Raw genomic sequence first — 17,024 nt, forward strand, 5'->3', positions numbered from 1 at the left:
CCAGCCTCAGCAGCCTTTGACCCCATAGCTCATAAACTCTCTGCAGAATAGCCGTCTGCACCCGAGAAGACTTCAATAGGCTCAGCTACACCGATGCTCACTTTTACTTTCATTTCGCTTCTTTCACCCAATTCTAAAATTGCTTATTTCAGCAGCTTCCTTTCATTTTTCTCCTGAGGCCAGCATTGCACCTGGCTGGAGGGGTTGACAGTCAATGCCTGCTTACGTCTGACATCCTGGATTAGGTGGGAGAGGGTCTTTCTATGCACAACATAAACTTTATTTATAAAATGTTTAAAATACTATGTATCAGAGGAGGAACTTCCCCCAGCCCTTCAACACTAGGCTCCCGTCTTCACGACTTACCGTCCACAGGCAGCTGTCTGATCAGGTTCATTCGTTCCTTATCTGTCAGCTCAAGGCCCATTTTGTTCATCATAGCAAGAAGAAATCTCATGTCAACCTTTGGTCCTTTGAAAAATATTAAATATTATCATCCCAAATGTTACACAATAATTATTTCAGGAAGCAATAGAATGCTAAAGAAGGGCTTTTATCTGAGGAAAAATTAAAAACAGTAAAGTATATGTATACGGAATCTAGAGGGATCATGTGTCATATTTACTGGCTCACACAGAAATGTGGGTACATATTTTATAATCTGAGGATGAGTCAAAAGAGAAGGGAATAAATTTTATCTGATTGACTCTAATTAATTAAGATATCAGAATCAGTTCATTTATTCATCTTAACCAGAAAGTACGATATATTGTCTTTCTTTCTGTTATTGGTACATTATGTTATTTGCTCCTGACATAAATAATAGCATTGTCTTTTATGGTTATTACTTGATATAGTTGGGATTGGGTGTTCATAATAAAGCTCCAGTAAATGACACTGCCAAAATAAATGCCCTGGAAAGCTTGGGAGCTAATGTTCTACACATTTAACCAGCATAATAGCAAACTGTAGGGCAAAAACACACACTTTATCAAGAAAATGTTTAAAACTAAATGAAAAAGATCAGGAATAGAATAGTAGAAATATCCGTTTAAAATTATACCATTGCATAAAGTCTGAGGGGTTTGTTAATACAAAACCTCTCACTCACCTGTAAATGCGCTTAATCCCTTGAACAATTTTTTCAATGCAATTTTTCCATGTACTATAAGAAGAAATTCAAGGAAATAAATGCATCATGTGACGTAAAAACAGCAAGAGGAAAAGATTCTAGCAACACATTCAAGAATTTCTGCAGCTTTACCTTTTTCATGAGAATGAGACAGAATAAAAAAACAAGATGCAAAAAATTTAAGAATTTCAACAACACGACTGCCATTTAGTTCCTGAACCCAAACTCTTCCCGTTCAAGGGGTAAGACTCAGGGGAATTATACTAAATAACTTTTTTTAAAAAAATATTTATTATATATATAGTATTCTGCCTTCATGCCAGAAGAGAACTCCAGACCTCATTATAGACAGCTGTGGGCCACCATGTGGTTGCTGGGAACTGAACTCAGGGCCTCTGGAAGACCAGCCAGTGCTCTTGACCTCTGAGCTACCTCTGAAGCCTACTAAATAACTTTTATTTAGATCAGGGCACTAAAACAGGATTTAGAGCTGTTTTATACTACACTTAATGATATTTAAATTTGGAGTTTACTAACCATCTGCTCATGTCATTAATTCTCGATCAGTATTTACCTATTTTTCCGAGCAGCCTTGCTGATTCTTTTGAAGTGTGAGAGAGGTGTTTCTGGGTTGGAGGGTTATACTTACTGTCCCATCAACATCTGCACAGTAACAAGTGATACTTCTGAGCAGAAAGTATTTAAGATATCAAAACTATGTCAGAATAATAACAGAGAGTGACCTTGAGGGGATGAGACAGAAGAGACAGAGAAAGGAGGAAGGGAAGGAGAATGCAAGAGAGAAAATTATGGCTAGTACTAAATAAAATGTCAATAGCAGCTCAGTCCATGGCAGTAGTGTATGTCCTGTAAGAGGAACCTTAAATCTCCAACAAACACTTGGAAATGTTTCATCAATAGCATACCAGCAATAATCAATACCCAGGAGGAACATCCATCATTTTAAATTAGTCAGACTCTGCAAATAATGGGTGAATACTTATACAAGATTACTAGAAATGTTAATAACTAAATAGACATAATTCCATTAAGATTTCTGATGAAGATGTTAATTTCGACTTGTTCTTATCTTGAAAAAGTAAATCTGTGCCTACCACATATGACCCAGGTAATCTAGAGTATACTTCAAGGTTTATATCTATAGAAATTCTTGGGCATGTGTAGCATGAGACACGCTTTAGGAAGGAATCACTGAAACGGTGAGAACTAGAAACAATGAAAATGTCCACTAAAAAAAATTATAAATAGATTGTGGTATATTCATAAATTAAAATATTTCATAGTACTAAGGAAGTATTACTTTTGTGGCATTTTTGGCCGCTTGGGGGAATTCAGTATTGAGGAAGTAAGTTCCAGAAAATCTTTGAGACATTGTAAGATAATATTTTAATAAATCTTACAAATGGGTAAATATATATATACTTTTAAATATTGTTTAAGAACATACACCAACACCCACACATTTATCTGAAATAAGTGCTTTCAAAACAAGGAGACTATGAACATAAAATTTAGCATAGCAGTTGACTGACAAAGGCATGAGATGAAAGAAGAGTCCATATGAATGCAAGAATCATTGTGCATTTGTAGTGCTTAAGTTACATTAAGGAACCATGGCTTTTCATTTACAAATATTTCATACTATGTACTCTATAAAGCATAATTTTACATTTCAAAATATCATATTTAAAACTATGCATTCAGTATCCACTGCATTCAAATCGGGCATGGTTTACTTATCATAACTCCCACCAATCACTGGTAGAACAGTTAGCCAGCATTTCAACGTGCACGACCAAAATCAGTTGGCAACAAATTTGGGTGATTTGAACAAAGGGAAAAGAATTCTTTTAGATAAACCCAGAATTATAATAATTTTTCAAGTTTGAATTTTTGCAATTTAAACATTTCCTACAATTGAAGATGTTGTAAGCATATCCATAAAACACAATACTGTTAGAAGTAAATGAGTACATTTACAGAAGTATATCTGGAAATAATATATATCCTCCCTAAGGGCACAGTCTTCAGTGGCAATATTAAAATGACATGGCCTGGGATCAAAATGAGTACTTTGAGCCAAGAGTCTCCCGGGTTCATATTCACCCATTTTGTTCATTTGTGGTAGAATTACTCTGGGGTTTGATGCATGTAGCTGTCATCCCCATCCCAGGTAGAGGCAGCTGGAACCCAAGGAGACAAAGCTTAGACCAGGATGGAGCGTGCCAGCAATACTAATGTGACTCCTCCAAGGTCTTTGCCTTGTGCCAGCTGCCTGGTTTGCTCAACCTATCGTTTTCTCCTGTTCCTGGCTTGCTTTGTTTTCTCGGACAGTCGCAAATGTCTAGATTAAGTGGGATTAGCGACTGTGGAAATGATCATTTCAGTGGGAGGCCCGGGGAGCTTACATCACTCCTACCCTTAGCATCCATTTGCTCTCTCCTGCGCAGTTCATCAACGTGTTAATTGTACTGTCACCCCCTCCAGCTCTTCTTATCCTAGTAGAACACTTGAATAAATATATTCAAGGGACAAGAACTGTATCGTGACAATAACATGAGGTCATCACTTGCTTTTATATTTAAAAAAAATCCCAGCTGTGCCCGATGAACATTTAGGGATTGGCTGCCTGCTGCGCGCACACAAACTCCGGACTTTCCGACTCACTTAACGATCTCTTAAATGCTCACCGTCAGTCGGCATGCTTCGCTTCAGATCCTTGATCTCTTTGTTTGTGAGCTTCCACCCCATATTTTTCAAAAATTTGTCGATCTTATTGACACTGACAGTCCCACCTAGGAAAATTGAGAGGAATTAGTCAAATCTGATGGATTTTAATCCCAAAGTTCCCCATTTCAATTAAGGTTACCAGTTTTAGTGAGACCATTTAGGCCACCAAAGGGCCAATAATGAGCTTCCAAATGGAATATATTTCCTCCGTTTAAACTGTGGTGCTCTGTTTATAGAACTCCCAGGGAGACCGTGAGGCCTCATCAATTAAATATTGTCAAGGTGAACTCAAGTCAATGGCTTCCTTTCTTTTCTCTCCCTCTGGCAGTATGGACTGGACCCAGGGCCTTACTCGTCGGCAAGAGCTCTATCACTGAGCTAGAAAACTAGCCCCACTATTGATTTTCAAACAGACTATCATCATTTGATTTGTACTAATAAGAAAATTTCATCTTTTCCCTAATAAGTAGTTCTGTTGTGTTTACTTCATAAGATTATAAGGTTCATTATCTCAACTCCTACCCAAACTGTCCTAATAATTTTCCCCTTTGGTTCACATTTGTATACATCTTTCTTTTCCAACAAATAGGAATATAATTAAAAAAATAAAAACATGTCATCCAATGTAAAGATCCTTTGGTAGCAAACACATTTACAAAGGAAGGCAAGAAGGCATTACAGTGCAGGGGAGTCAATGGGTCTCTTCTGGTTTTTATTATGATCTTTACTTACGATTAAGAGACTTCAATTCATCCATTATCCTGTTCTTGTGGACTTTTTTATTCGCTACAAGAAACATAAGTCAGGTCACACACAAATGAATCATGTGGTGGGGGAGGTCATGAAGGCAACAAAAGTCATAAGTGAAGGTAAAAGAAGCAGTGACTTGTGTGGAGTTGTTTCTCCCGTTCCACCATTTGGGACCAAACACAGTTCATTAGGCTTGGCAGCAAGTGCCTCTGCCCTCTGAACTGTCTTGTAGCCCCCCACTTTCCTCTCCTGAGACAAGGTCTCTGAACTTGAAGCTTACCTCTGCCTGAGATCTGCCTGTCCCTACTCTCCCAGTGTTAAAACCACAGCACAGGCTGCCATGCCCTGCTTTTCATGTGAGCAGTAGAGATTCAAACTCAGGTTCTCATGCTAGCACACTGCCTTAGCTACTTCTCTACTGCTGGGATGAAACACTATGGCCAAGGTAACTTATAAAGCATTTAATTTGGTGATCACAGCTCCAGAGGGTAAGAGTCCGTGAGCATCATGGGAGAAGCATGGCAGCAGCAGCAGGCAAACAGGCATGGTGCTGAAGCAGTAAACTAAGAGCTCACACCTTGAGACTCAGCCGTGAAGGCAGAGAGATCTAATTGGCAATGGCATGGGTTTCTGAAACCTCAAAGCTCACTCCTAGTGACAAAAAAGCCACACTCCCAGTTTTTTCCCAAAAGTTCTACCAACTGTGGACTAAGTATTAGAATATGAGTCTATAAGGGCCATTTTCTTTCAAACCACCACACAAGACAAGTACTTTATATATCTCTTCAGTCCATGGATATTATTTTTAAGATGAAGTTGGATTATTCATTTTTTTAAAATTATTGACATTTTTATCCTCTATGAGCTTACCAGCTGTATGAATTTTATCATATACAATGGTGCTTTTTTAAATTGAGTTTTTAAAAATAAATTTAAAAAATTTTAAGTTATTTTATGTGCATGGGTGTTCTGTCAGTATGCATGCCTGTGCACCACCTGAGGCCAGAAGAGGATGTCAGATTCCCGGAAACTGGGGTTACAGATGGTCAGGAGTTGCCTTATAGGTGTTGGGTATCAAACTTAGGTCCTCGGGAAGAGCAGTCAGTGCTCTTAACTCCTAAATCATCTCTCCAGTCCCAAAATTTACTTATTTTTATTTTTTTGTGTGTGCATGCTTTGTCTGAATGTATGTATGTGTACTTGATGACCAGGGTGGTCTGAAGAGGGCACTGCATCCCCTAATGCATGGCTGCAAGATGCCACGTGTGTGTCAGGAACCAAACTCAGAGCCTCGACAAGAGTAGTAACTGTTCTCAACCACTGAGCCTTGCTCCAGGCCCCTCTCACACCTTTTAACTTCTAAAGGTTATTTTCTCTCCTTCTTCATTGTTAGCTTTCTAGTGCAGTTATAACTCCTAAATGTTTCATTGTAACAGGTCACTGTCACCTGTCTGTCTGTCTATCATCTATCTATCTATCTATCTATCTATCTATCTATCTATCATCTATCTATCATCTATCCATTTATCTATCATCTATCTAATCTTATCTATCCATTCATTTATCTATAATTATATTAGCATGAGATAAATCATCTGAACAAAATGTGAAAGTATTAATGCATTCTAGAAAATCTTTCTAGACATTCTCAGAAGCACTAAAATAGACATTACGCTCCAGACTGCATTCGCATGTTAAAGTGCTTACCACTGACGGGGAGCTGCTCCAGCAGTGCTTTGTGTTCCTTGTCTGAGAGAGTTATTCCCATTTCCTTCAGAATGTATCCCATATCACTCATATCAACGTCTCCTCCTTCAACATCATAGAACCAGGCATACGTTAGTGCAGAGAACACTCTCCTACCTCCAAACACATGTGGAGGTCTCTTCAGTTAAAATAGTCATATGTGTATAAATAAATATTCCACATGTTCATATTTCTCATTATTGGGACAGAAGTATAGTTTTCATTCAATGTAATAATAGACATAAAGATGCAGTTGATAAGAGGTAAATTAGTATATTGTAGGTTAAAAAATCTATTAATCTTATCAAAATCTTTTTTCTCTTCTAGTTTCCCACGAAGAGAATTTTTATCTTTATGAAAATTTGTTTATAATTTTCTGAGCTAATTTAGATTTTGAAGTCAGTGATAGTGTGACTATCACAATAAGTAGACCAGATACAAAAGACTGTTCTTGCAGACATTAGCACAGAGATAGTGCTAAGATGCAAGTGTTCTAAACTACAGTTGCAGGAGCCCATCAACATGGAAAGCAGGAACAGAGTAGAAAAGCCGATGCATAGTAACAGTACAGTCTAAGTATACAATGTGCTATAAAATTGACTTTAGATTTTTAGAGACTAACCTGTAATCGCATTTACTGTTTCCAGCACTTTGTCAAGGCGGATCTTTCCATCGGCTGCAAGAAAAATCACAATTAGCGCAAGAGATTAAGATACTTAAGGTCGTGCTCAATTTCCTTAGCAATCAGGGAAATGCAAATCAAAACAACTTTGAGATACCATCTTACACCTGTCAGAATGGCTAAAGTCAAAAACACCAAGGATAGCCTTTGCTGGAGAGGCTGTGGAGGAAGGGGTACCCTCATCCATTGCTGGTGGGAATGCAATCTTGTGCAACCACTGTGGAAGTCAGTGTTTCGGTTTCTCAGGAAATTCGGGATCAACCTACCCCTGGACCCAGCAATACCACTCTTGGGAATTTACCCAAGAGAGGCTCTATCACATGTCAAAAGCATTTGTTCAACTATGTTCATAGCAGTATTATTTGTAATAGCCAGAACCTGGAAACAACCTAGATGCCCTTCAATGGAAGAATGGATGAAGAAAGTATGGAATATATACACACTAGAGTACTACGCTGCGGTAAAAAACAATGACTTCTTGAATTTTGCATGCAAATGGATGGAAATAGAAAACACTATCCTGAGTGAGGTATCCCAGACCCAAAAAGAAGAACATGGGATGTACTCACTCATAATTGGTTTCTAGCCATAAATAGGGGTCACGGAGTCTACAATTGGCGAACCTAAAGAAGCTAAGTAAGAAGGTGAACACAAGGAAAAACATATCGTTATCCTCTTGGATAAGGGAAGTAGAAAAAATTGCCGGGGAGAAAAGTGGGATCTTGGGGGTGGGGTGGGAAGGGGATAAGGGGAGATGGGGAGAGAAAAGGTAGAAGGGAAGGAGGGGGGACTTGGGGAAACAGGAGGATCAGGATAAAGGAAGGTTGGATAGGGGAGCACGGAACCACAATTCTTAGTTAAGGGACCCACTTTAGGGTGGGCAGGAGAATTGACCCTAGAGGGGCTCCCAGGTGCCCAAGCTGAGGTCCCCAGTTAGTTCCTTGGGCAGCTGAGGATAGGGAACCTGAAATGACCCCATCCTAGCGCAATACTGACGAATATCTTGCATATCATCCTAGAACTTTCATCTGGCGATGGATGGAGATAGAGACAGAGACCCACACTGGAGCAATGGACTGAGCTCCCAAGGTCCCAATGAGGAGCAGAAGGAGGGAGAACATGAGCAAAGAAGTCGGGACCACGAGGGGTGCACCCACCCACTGAGACAGTGGAGCTGATCTAGTGGGAGCTCACCAAGGCCAGCTGGACTATTACCAAAAAAAGCATGGGATAAAACTGAACTCTCTGATCATGACGAACAATGAGGGCTGATGAGACGCCAAGGACAATGGCACGCAGTTTTGATCCTACGCAATCTGCTGGCTTGGTGGGAGCCTAGCCAGTTTGGATGTTCACCTTCCTAGATATGGACGGAGGGGGGAGGACCTAGGACTTACCACAGGGCAGGGAACCCTGACTGCTCTTTGGACTGGAGAGGGAGGGGGAGAGGAGTGGGGGGAAGGGGAGAGGGGTGGGAGGAGGGGGAGAAGAGTGGGAGGAGGGGGAGGGAAAGGGGAGGCTGGGAGGAGGTGGAAATTTGTTTTTTTTCTTTATTCTTCTTTTATCAATAAAAAAGAAAAGAAAAAATTAAGGATTGACATCTATCACAATGTAACCAGAATCAATCGAAATTCCATGTACAATAAGGACGAGAATCTATTCTGTGTTTGGGGGAGGACTGGCAAAGAAAACATTTTCTAAGATTTATGTTCGCAGAAACGATAGAACAACAGATTAATGATTTTGGTTGGGGCTCTGGAAAACCATATTTCTAGTGCACTCTTTCCAGGAATTGTGCTGAGTCAGCCAAATTTTCACCCTCTTCTATGTGGGTGTGTGAGAGGGACAGAGAGATACAGAGAAGGAGAGACACAGAACGGTTTTCTATGTGTAGCCCAGGCTGGCCTCAACTTTCAATCTTTCTACCATGGCCTCTACATGCAACTACACATACCTGTTCCATCCTTCACTACCTTTTATCTTTTGCCATTATTTTAAACGATAACACGGGATGACTGATGGCATGTGTTAATAACCTTTTGTTACTTATGCATTGATTGTCTGGACAACTGTTCCTACCATCTATGGGGAAAGGAATCAGTCTGCACCAGAGTCATGGACACACGGCACCATTTCACTGCCAAGAAAGACCACAATCTCTGGTGGGAGGGGCTATGAGGTCAGTGCAGTGAGGCAGAGGTCTGAGGCTCAGCAAGGTGTGGAACAGTTGGCCCAGAGTACGTCCTGGGAAGAACCTACGCAAGGCAACTCTAAGCCCCAGCTTTCTTCTATTTTCTTACTAGACCCAGCAGGAAGCATGAATTCGATTATAAACTTATGAACAGTTTCAGAATATCAAATGGCAGCCCATTAAATCTGAAACATGACATTCTTCTGGGCTTGAGTTTCTACTTACTTTTACTGACCACACACCAATAAGCTTGTTCTTGTAGGAGAGACCCAGCCAATCACCTTGCTAGAAGGGGGTGGGGTCCCCCGAGGATATTTTTTACTTATAAAGATTGTGGGCGTGCTCCCAGCCGCCCCTTTTGTTTTCCTGTTTTCCGCAGAAACCTGTGGTTCTGTAAGTCTATTTCCCCATTAAAGTTGTATATATTATTACAATCTGTCTGCATTCATTTATGTCACTACACTTGGCGCCCAATGCTACCTCTATTTTTGTATGCTTATAACTTTGTCTATATTGTATTGATACATCTACCATATTACAATGTACATTTCTACCTCTGATATTATTTATATAATAACATTGTTTACATTTGATCTGTAATGACATTGTTTACAGTTGAAGATTATTGTCTTCATATTTTACACAGTTGTTTATTCTCTCAGTCTTCAAGTTAGATAGGTATTGAGAATTAATCATGTCTTTTAGATACATAGAGATTATATTTAGTATAGATAGTATAATCTTCAGCCTCTTCGAAGAGCTGTAAAAAAATGGCCTTTAATCTAACCTAAAATCTTCTTAATCTAACCTAGAACTCTGTGCCAATGAGACACAATCACTCCTGGCGACACCACTCTACTCCCGAGAGAACGTTGAGCACCAAAGACACTCCACTGGGAGCTTGTCTTCTTGGCAGAACTGGCCTTTGGGTTAAGAAAAGCCCATACCTCAACTACCGACAAAGATACAAAATATCTATAAGTGGATAAAACAGGATTGTCTTATCCTGCCAAGACAGGGTAGGATAGTTCTAAGAAAATTCCTTGTCTTTAATAATGGTATGTCAGTTATGTTAGGCCTTAGCCAAAGTTGGTTGACTCAACATTGCAAACGAGACTTTGGGTGATTGCCCAGGTAGTCAGTTGTCTCTGTCAATTGTTACACATTTTGGATATATCTCATTTGTTAGGTAATATTAATTCCCTTCTCAGATCTTTGACAGAGTTAAAGATTAGATAATTGTAGTTACACTCTACATTATTTAGATTCTTTAAAATAGAATGTTTAGTATTTTATTATTTGTTCCTATTATATATAGTTGTATTTGGTTTGGCTCTATCTTATTTAGACAAAAAGGGGAGATGTAGGGGAGACCCAGCCAATCACCTTGCTAGCTGGGGGCGGGGTCCCCGAGGATATTTTTCACTTATAAAGATTGTGGGCGTGCTCCCAGTCGCCCCTTCTGCTTTCCTGTTCTCCGCGGGAACCTGCGGTTCTGTAAATCTATTTCCCCATTAAAGCTGTATATATTATTACAATCTGTCTGCATTCATTTACGCCGCTACATGTTCTAAACTCTCATCATAAAAAACCTACATAAAAGCCTCTCAATACAAACAAACTCTTTACTCAAAAGACTCCGAAAGAAGGTTGAATGCTTGAACTATATCCTTAGGCCTTTGTAAAATTTCTAGATAAGCCTTTTAAGTACGTCATTAAATGTGTGACAATACTGTAGAAAACAGCAATCAGAAACAAGATGCCCAGTAACTAGAGCTTAAGACACACAAGGCTGGAATTGGGTGATGAAACTTCCACTCTTTAAACAACCTGCCTCCTGCAGATTTTACAATGTGCTGAGCAGGCAGCTCATGACAGATTTCTTCAAGAATTAGTTCTTGGTTGATCCAGCCAGTAAATTCCTGCTGCACAAGAGTGAGGACCCGAGTTCAGATCCCACCACCCATGCCAGAAGCCAAGCATGCTGCCTGAACATAAAATCCTAGAACTCAGGAGAAAGAGGCAGGAAGGTCCCTGGAGCTCCCTGGCTAGCCAGTCTAGTCCTAATTGGTCAGCTCTAGGCCAGTGAGAACCTGCATCTTGTAAAGTAGAGAAGTGATTAAGGAAGACATCTGACATCAACCTTTGACCTGCACACAATCTCTCTCTCCCTCCTCTCTCTCTCTCTCTCTCTCTCTCTCTCTCTCTCTCTCTCTCTCTCTCTCTCTCTCACACACACACACACACACACACACACACACACACACACACACACACACACCGTGTTAACTGGGAACAAAACAGCTGCACAGTGCTTTTGGGAACATAGTTATCTCACTCAAGGAAGGTAATAAGAACATAGTCCTAATTAATTTGTACTAATTATACGTAGTTACAGTCATGTGATTTTTTTCTAGAGATGTGCTGGTTACTCTGAAATCACAGGATGTGCACATGGTTTAGGCAATTATTAACAAATTTCTATTCTTTCCAAGTGGAGACAGCAATGTGATTCACTTTCACTCTGTCTAGTCAGTTCACCTTTCATTTGTCAAGGTTTCCTGGCTTATTCAGCCTCCTTCTCTTCATTTCATCCTGGACTATAGATTTTATTTAAACACAATACATGTTTTAATTTTATTTTTTTCATCCCTTTATTTTTTTATTAATATTTATTGAGCTCTACATTTTCTCTGCTCCCCTCCCTGTCTCTCCCCTCCCCCCTTCAATCCTCCCCCAAGGTCCCCATGCTCCCAGTTTACTCAGGAGATCTTGTCTTTTTCTACTTTCTACTTCCCATGTAGATTAGATCTAAGTAAGTCTCTCTTAGTGTCAGCACTGTTGTCTAAATTCTCTGGGATTGTGTTTTGTAGGCTGGCTTTCTTTGCGTTATGTTTAAAAACCATCTATGAGTTAGTACATGTGATAATTGTCTCTCTGTGTCTGGGTTACCTCAGTCAATATGATGTCAACCTACCCCTGGACCCAGCAATACCACTCTTGGGAATATACCCAAGAGATGCCCTATCATATGACAAAAGCATTTGTTCAACTATGTTCATAGCAGTATTATTTGTAATAGCCAGAACCTGGAAACAACCTAGATGCCCTTCAATGGAAGAATGGATGAAGAAAGTATGGAATATATACACATTAGAGTACTATGCTGCGGTAAAAAACAATGACTTCTTGAATTTTGCATGCAAATGGATGGAAATAGAAAACACTATCCTGAATGAGGTATCCCAGACCCAAAAAGATGAACATGGGATGTACTCACTCATAATTGGTTTCTAGCCATGTTTTATTTTTAAACCATTTTAAAATAAAAAAATTAGTTTACTCTTTTGTTAAGATTAAAATAAATAGGCGGCCATTAGTTCACAGTTGTTTCAGAACTCATAATTATCATACAAGTAAGCTGAAACTTAAAGGCGTTTCATTTAACTGATAGATTTGGGATGAAAAGAAAATCAAACTTAACCCCGCTATAAACAATTACCAGGCGTTAACCAAGGGGATCGCACCAGACAAGGTGTTTCTATAGTTAGACTGTAAATGCCTACATGATTATCCAGGACTGTTCTCTCTGGATGGGAGTGGCTGAGGCAGGAAGATGGTAAGTTCAAGGCCAGCCTGGACGGCACACGACACTCACTCACACTGACACGCACTGTGGCACACTGACACGCACTGTGGCACACTCACTCACACTGACACGCACTGTGGCACACTGACACGCACTGTGGCACACGACACTCACTCACACTGACACGCACTGTGGCACACTGACACGCACTGTGGCACACTCACTCACACTGACACGCACTGTGGCACACTCACTCACACTGACACGCACTGTGGCACACTCACTCACACTGACACGCACTGTGGCACACTCACTCACACTGACACGCACTGTGGCACACTCACTCACACTGACACGCACTGTGGCACACTCACTCACACTGACACGCACTGTGGCACACTCACTCACACTGACACGCACTGTGGCACACTCACTCACACTGACACGCACTGTGGCACACTCACTCACACTGACACGCACTGTGGCACACGACACTCACACTGACACGCACTGTGGCACACGAATTCACACTGACACGCACTGTGGCACACGACACTCACCCGTAAGTGGCAGACTTTCTGTCAGACTTTCCCGCTCTTCATCTGTGAGTTCAATACCCAGACTTCTCAGGACAGTGTCTAGGTTATTAACTTTAACCATTCCTCCTGGGGAAAGAAATTTAAAAAATTATTTTGAAGAAAATAGCTAATGGTTCCAAAATATGTATATATCCAGGCCTAAGATTTTAATCTTATATTTCAGCACAAAAAAGTATAAATGTATCATTTATTTGTAGCAGTGAATGAACACTGAAAGTTAACTCAGCAAGTCAGCTACAATCAAGTCAAGAATTTATAACAGAACAAGTCTAAGCTTGAAGCATTGCTTGGGACTGTGTTATCGCTTCAAGTTATATAGCTTTAATACTGAGCTGTGCAATGAAGCAAGGGCACATCAAGGGTAGAGCTGTCTCCATGGGGCACAGGAGGAAACCCTGGGTAAGCCTTCCTGGGAAGCAAGGTCATGGTGACACATGAGAGCAACAGCTCAAGATCCCAATCGTCAAGTTTGGCTTCACTGGTACAGTTGGAGATATAGTAAAAATAATAACCACTTTCTCCACCTGATTATCACTGACAATACATTCATCATCACAAAAATCCAAAAGGGACCTGCTAACTGACATTTTAGGAGGTCAGGCTGCGACCTGAAAGAGACTTCTCTCATCACACGCCAAGAAACAAAACTTGATGGCATTGCTCTTTCCTTTCTAGTCTCTGTGAGGGAAGCAGCAAGAAGGTGGCTAAGCCACAATCATGCTTTCTTCCTCATCCCGTTTTAACTGGATTTATGGGGGAATGATCTATAAAAACATAATGAAGACTTTTTGAAGTCCAAATTGCTGGAGGGTGAATTCACAGAGAAAAAAAAACCCTGGTATTATTTTCTATATTACATTCTATGTGTAGTTAGATTTTTGTGTGATTATTTGAGGATGCAATTTTAAAAGGTTCAAGAATGGACATCTTGTAATGATATAATATGGATGATTATATCAGAGTCTTGCATGTAGAAGATGGGAAATCTAAATATAGAGACATAGGCACATAAACTGACTGTCATAAATGCACGTGCTGGCTTTCCAGAGGATGTTCCTGCCAATCCCACTTCTCACAAACCTTTCATAGACTTCACTTCTTCCAAAATTCTGTTATGATACACCATCCCAGCATCTATAAGGGAAAAAAAGTGAAATGTATCTTCCACGGAAAAGCAAATCACACAGTTACTGAGCAACTGGCTAGTTCCAGTAAATAAACTTTTAAAGCCTTTTAAATCTTCCCTAATGTCCTATGAAATAAACATAATTTTTAAAAAGTAAATTCTCTTAGTGACAAAAACATAGATGGTGAGAAAACAGGTGGAGAGATATGCAGATACCATCTTCAATCCCTTCTTTCCTCTCCTGCTCCCTTCTTGCCTTTACATGGCCTGGTCACTCACTCCCCTTTGTTCTTTCTCTTGTGGATTTAGAGCCCAGGCACCTGAGTGGGTCACATGCAGCAATTAATCAATTCTGATGGCAGAATTATTGAAGAGCTTAGTGAGTCTCAGATTAAAGCTCTGTGACAGGGAATGCATTTTCCCCATTCATTTTCAGCACTTCTTAGAGGAAATAATTGAAGAGATAAGTTTAGAAAACTATGCAAAGACCCCTAGGCATCCAGTCCCTTGAAAAGGTGTTTGTGTGGCTCACCATCCATGGGGAGGGAGTGAAATAACATCTCTTCTCTCTCGGTGAGTTCAATCCCCATGTCTCTCAGAAGTGTTGGTAGATCATTGACATCAACCTTTTGTCCTTTTGAAAAATAGTAACATTAACCTCTGGCCATTTGGAGAATAATCTAATTATGTCTGGTTGTAGGAAACTCATCTGTTCTACCTCATCTTCAACTTCAAGCAGTACACTGGGAAAATCACCTTCAACTACAGAGACTCATGAGGGGAACTACAGATAGGGTAGCGTTTCTTAATTTTATAAAAGGAATATTCTCTTAGTGATGAGTTTGTGCGCGGCTAATCCAGCTGAGCAGTACTTTTGGATAAGAGTTCTCAGCAAATTAGAATGAGAGATTTATAATTCTGGAACGAGAAATTAATAGGGTGATTTTTAGTTAAGTGAGCACTGTCTGCACAGCGGCAGTGTTATTTCCTATGGACATCAAGACTAGGGTTATTTTAATCCTGGGGAAGTAAATATTATTATGAAAAGTAGGTCTTTCAATCTTCTTTTCAAAAATAAAACATTTAAATTTTATTATAAAGTCTAAGACAAAGCTCCAAATAAGATTTTTTTTAGAGAACCTATTAGTTGAAACAGTCATAGGACAAAAATATACCAACTGCATAACTTGAGCAGTTATTTTAAACATTAATACACATCAGAGTGAGGACTCACCAGTATAAGCTTCCAACAAATTCAGTAATGTTCTCAATTTAACCTTGTCAGTATCTGGTAAGAAAATACACACGTCCAATATAAATGTACAGATTGATACTCAATAAAGTAAGAAATAGATAAAATGTAATATTTGTAGACTCTATTATTTTATCCCATGATTTCTGTCTTTTGAGCTAGAAATCTAAATCATGATTACCAGAGCACAATCTATTTTGAGATAGGAAATTTATCTTGCAACTGTCAAGGGTAAATGACAATATTAAATTACCTTCCCCCATAGAGTCTGCTTGATGGTTATGCCCCAGAAAACTGTTAATTCTGTAAACTCTGCCAACGTCAAGAACAGGCGTCATGATTTACAAGTTGAATGTGCTATAATAATAATGTTTCAATATGGAATTAAACTGATATCTTTATGCAATGAGTTGACATTTTTGGTCTCCAGTTTGTTACTCTTTTGTCATATAAAAATAAATAATCACCCCAAGGATTAACATATTTCATAAAGTAGAAGCTCGGTATTTATTTGTAAACCAATTTAGAAAGAGCTGCAGTGAAAGCCTGACGCACATCTAGAATTTGCTTGGAAACTTAGGCAGCTTAGAATCCCAGATGTTTCTTCCTTCATTGAAAAAAAAAAGACTAAGAAGTGCTCTCTGCAAAACAATTTTCTGTTTTCCTATTGTAAATAAAAATATTTAAGCCCATGTTTATGTAATTCAGAAACTGATAATTGAGATCATTAACTCAAACATGTCCCTAATAATGTGAGATTTTATTAATCATCCTACTGACAACTGAAAGTGACCAGAACAGAGTATTAATTGTCCACAGGATCACTAAAGCTCCTAAGAGGAGGAGATTTGTTCCTTATTTTCCCCTTTAACTAAAAAGTAAAGCAGGTTATTGATGTAGGAAATTCTACAGCCAGTGGTTACCCGCCCTCTGGGGAGTGGCCTCTTACACTATTTATGCCGAAGCAAAGCGTGTCTGGTCTCTTTTCTGTCTGCGGGACCCAGTTTCTGTCCTCCCTTCCAGCAGAGGATTCTGCTATTATTCTCAATTCTGAGCTAGTGTGGGATTTCATTTAAGCATCCTTCTTCAGGCTATGATCAACATTTTAAAAAGACTTATGTGCAAGTAATTCACATTACACAGTTGCATTTTATGGTGTATGAATTATGCTCAAACTAGCTGCAAGTTCCTGGTGTGCATAGAGCC

General features: G+C 39.6%; 1 protein-coding gene across 1 annotated transcript in view; it reads right to left on the reverse strand.

The window, feature by feature from the left end:
• Nucleotides 1-17,024, reverse strand: part of Efcab3 (EF-hand calcium binding domain 3) — a 370,379-nt gene that overhangs the window by 207,750 nt on the left and 145,605 nt on the right. The window contains 10 exon segments of the mRNA XM_075941765.1: nt 367-471; nt 1,112-1,165; nt 3,844-3,948; nt 4,616-4,669; nt 6,341-6,445; nt 7,002-7,055; nt 13,402-13,506; nt 14,521-14,574; nt 15,099-15,200; nt 15,801-15,854. Coding sequence (XP_075797880.1) covers nt 367-471; nt 1,112-1,165; nt 3,844-3,948; nt 4,616-4,669; nt 6,341-6,445; nt 7,002-7,055; nt 13,402-13,506; nt 14,521-14,574; nt 15,099-15,200; nt 15,801-15,854 — 792 coding nt within the window.

This window comes from Microtus pennsylvanicus, chromosome 11 (assembly GCF_037038515.1).
Source record: "Microtus pennsylvanicus isolate mMicPen1 chromosome 11, mMicPen1.hap1, whole genome shotgun sequence".
Lineage (NCBI taxonomy): Eukaryota > Metazoa > Chordata > Mammalia > Rodentia > Cricetidae > Microtus > Microtus pennsylvanicus.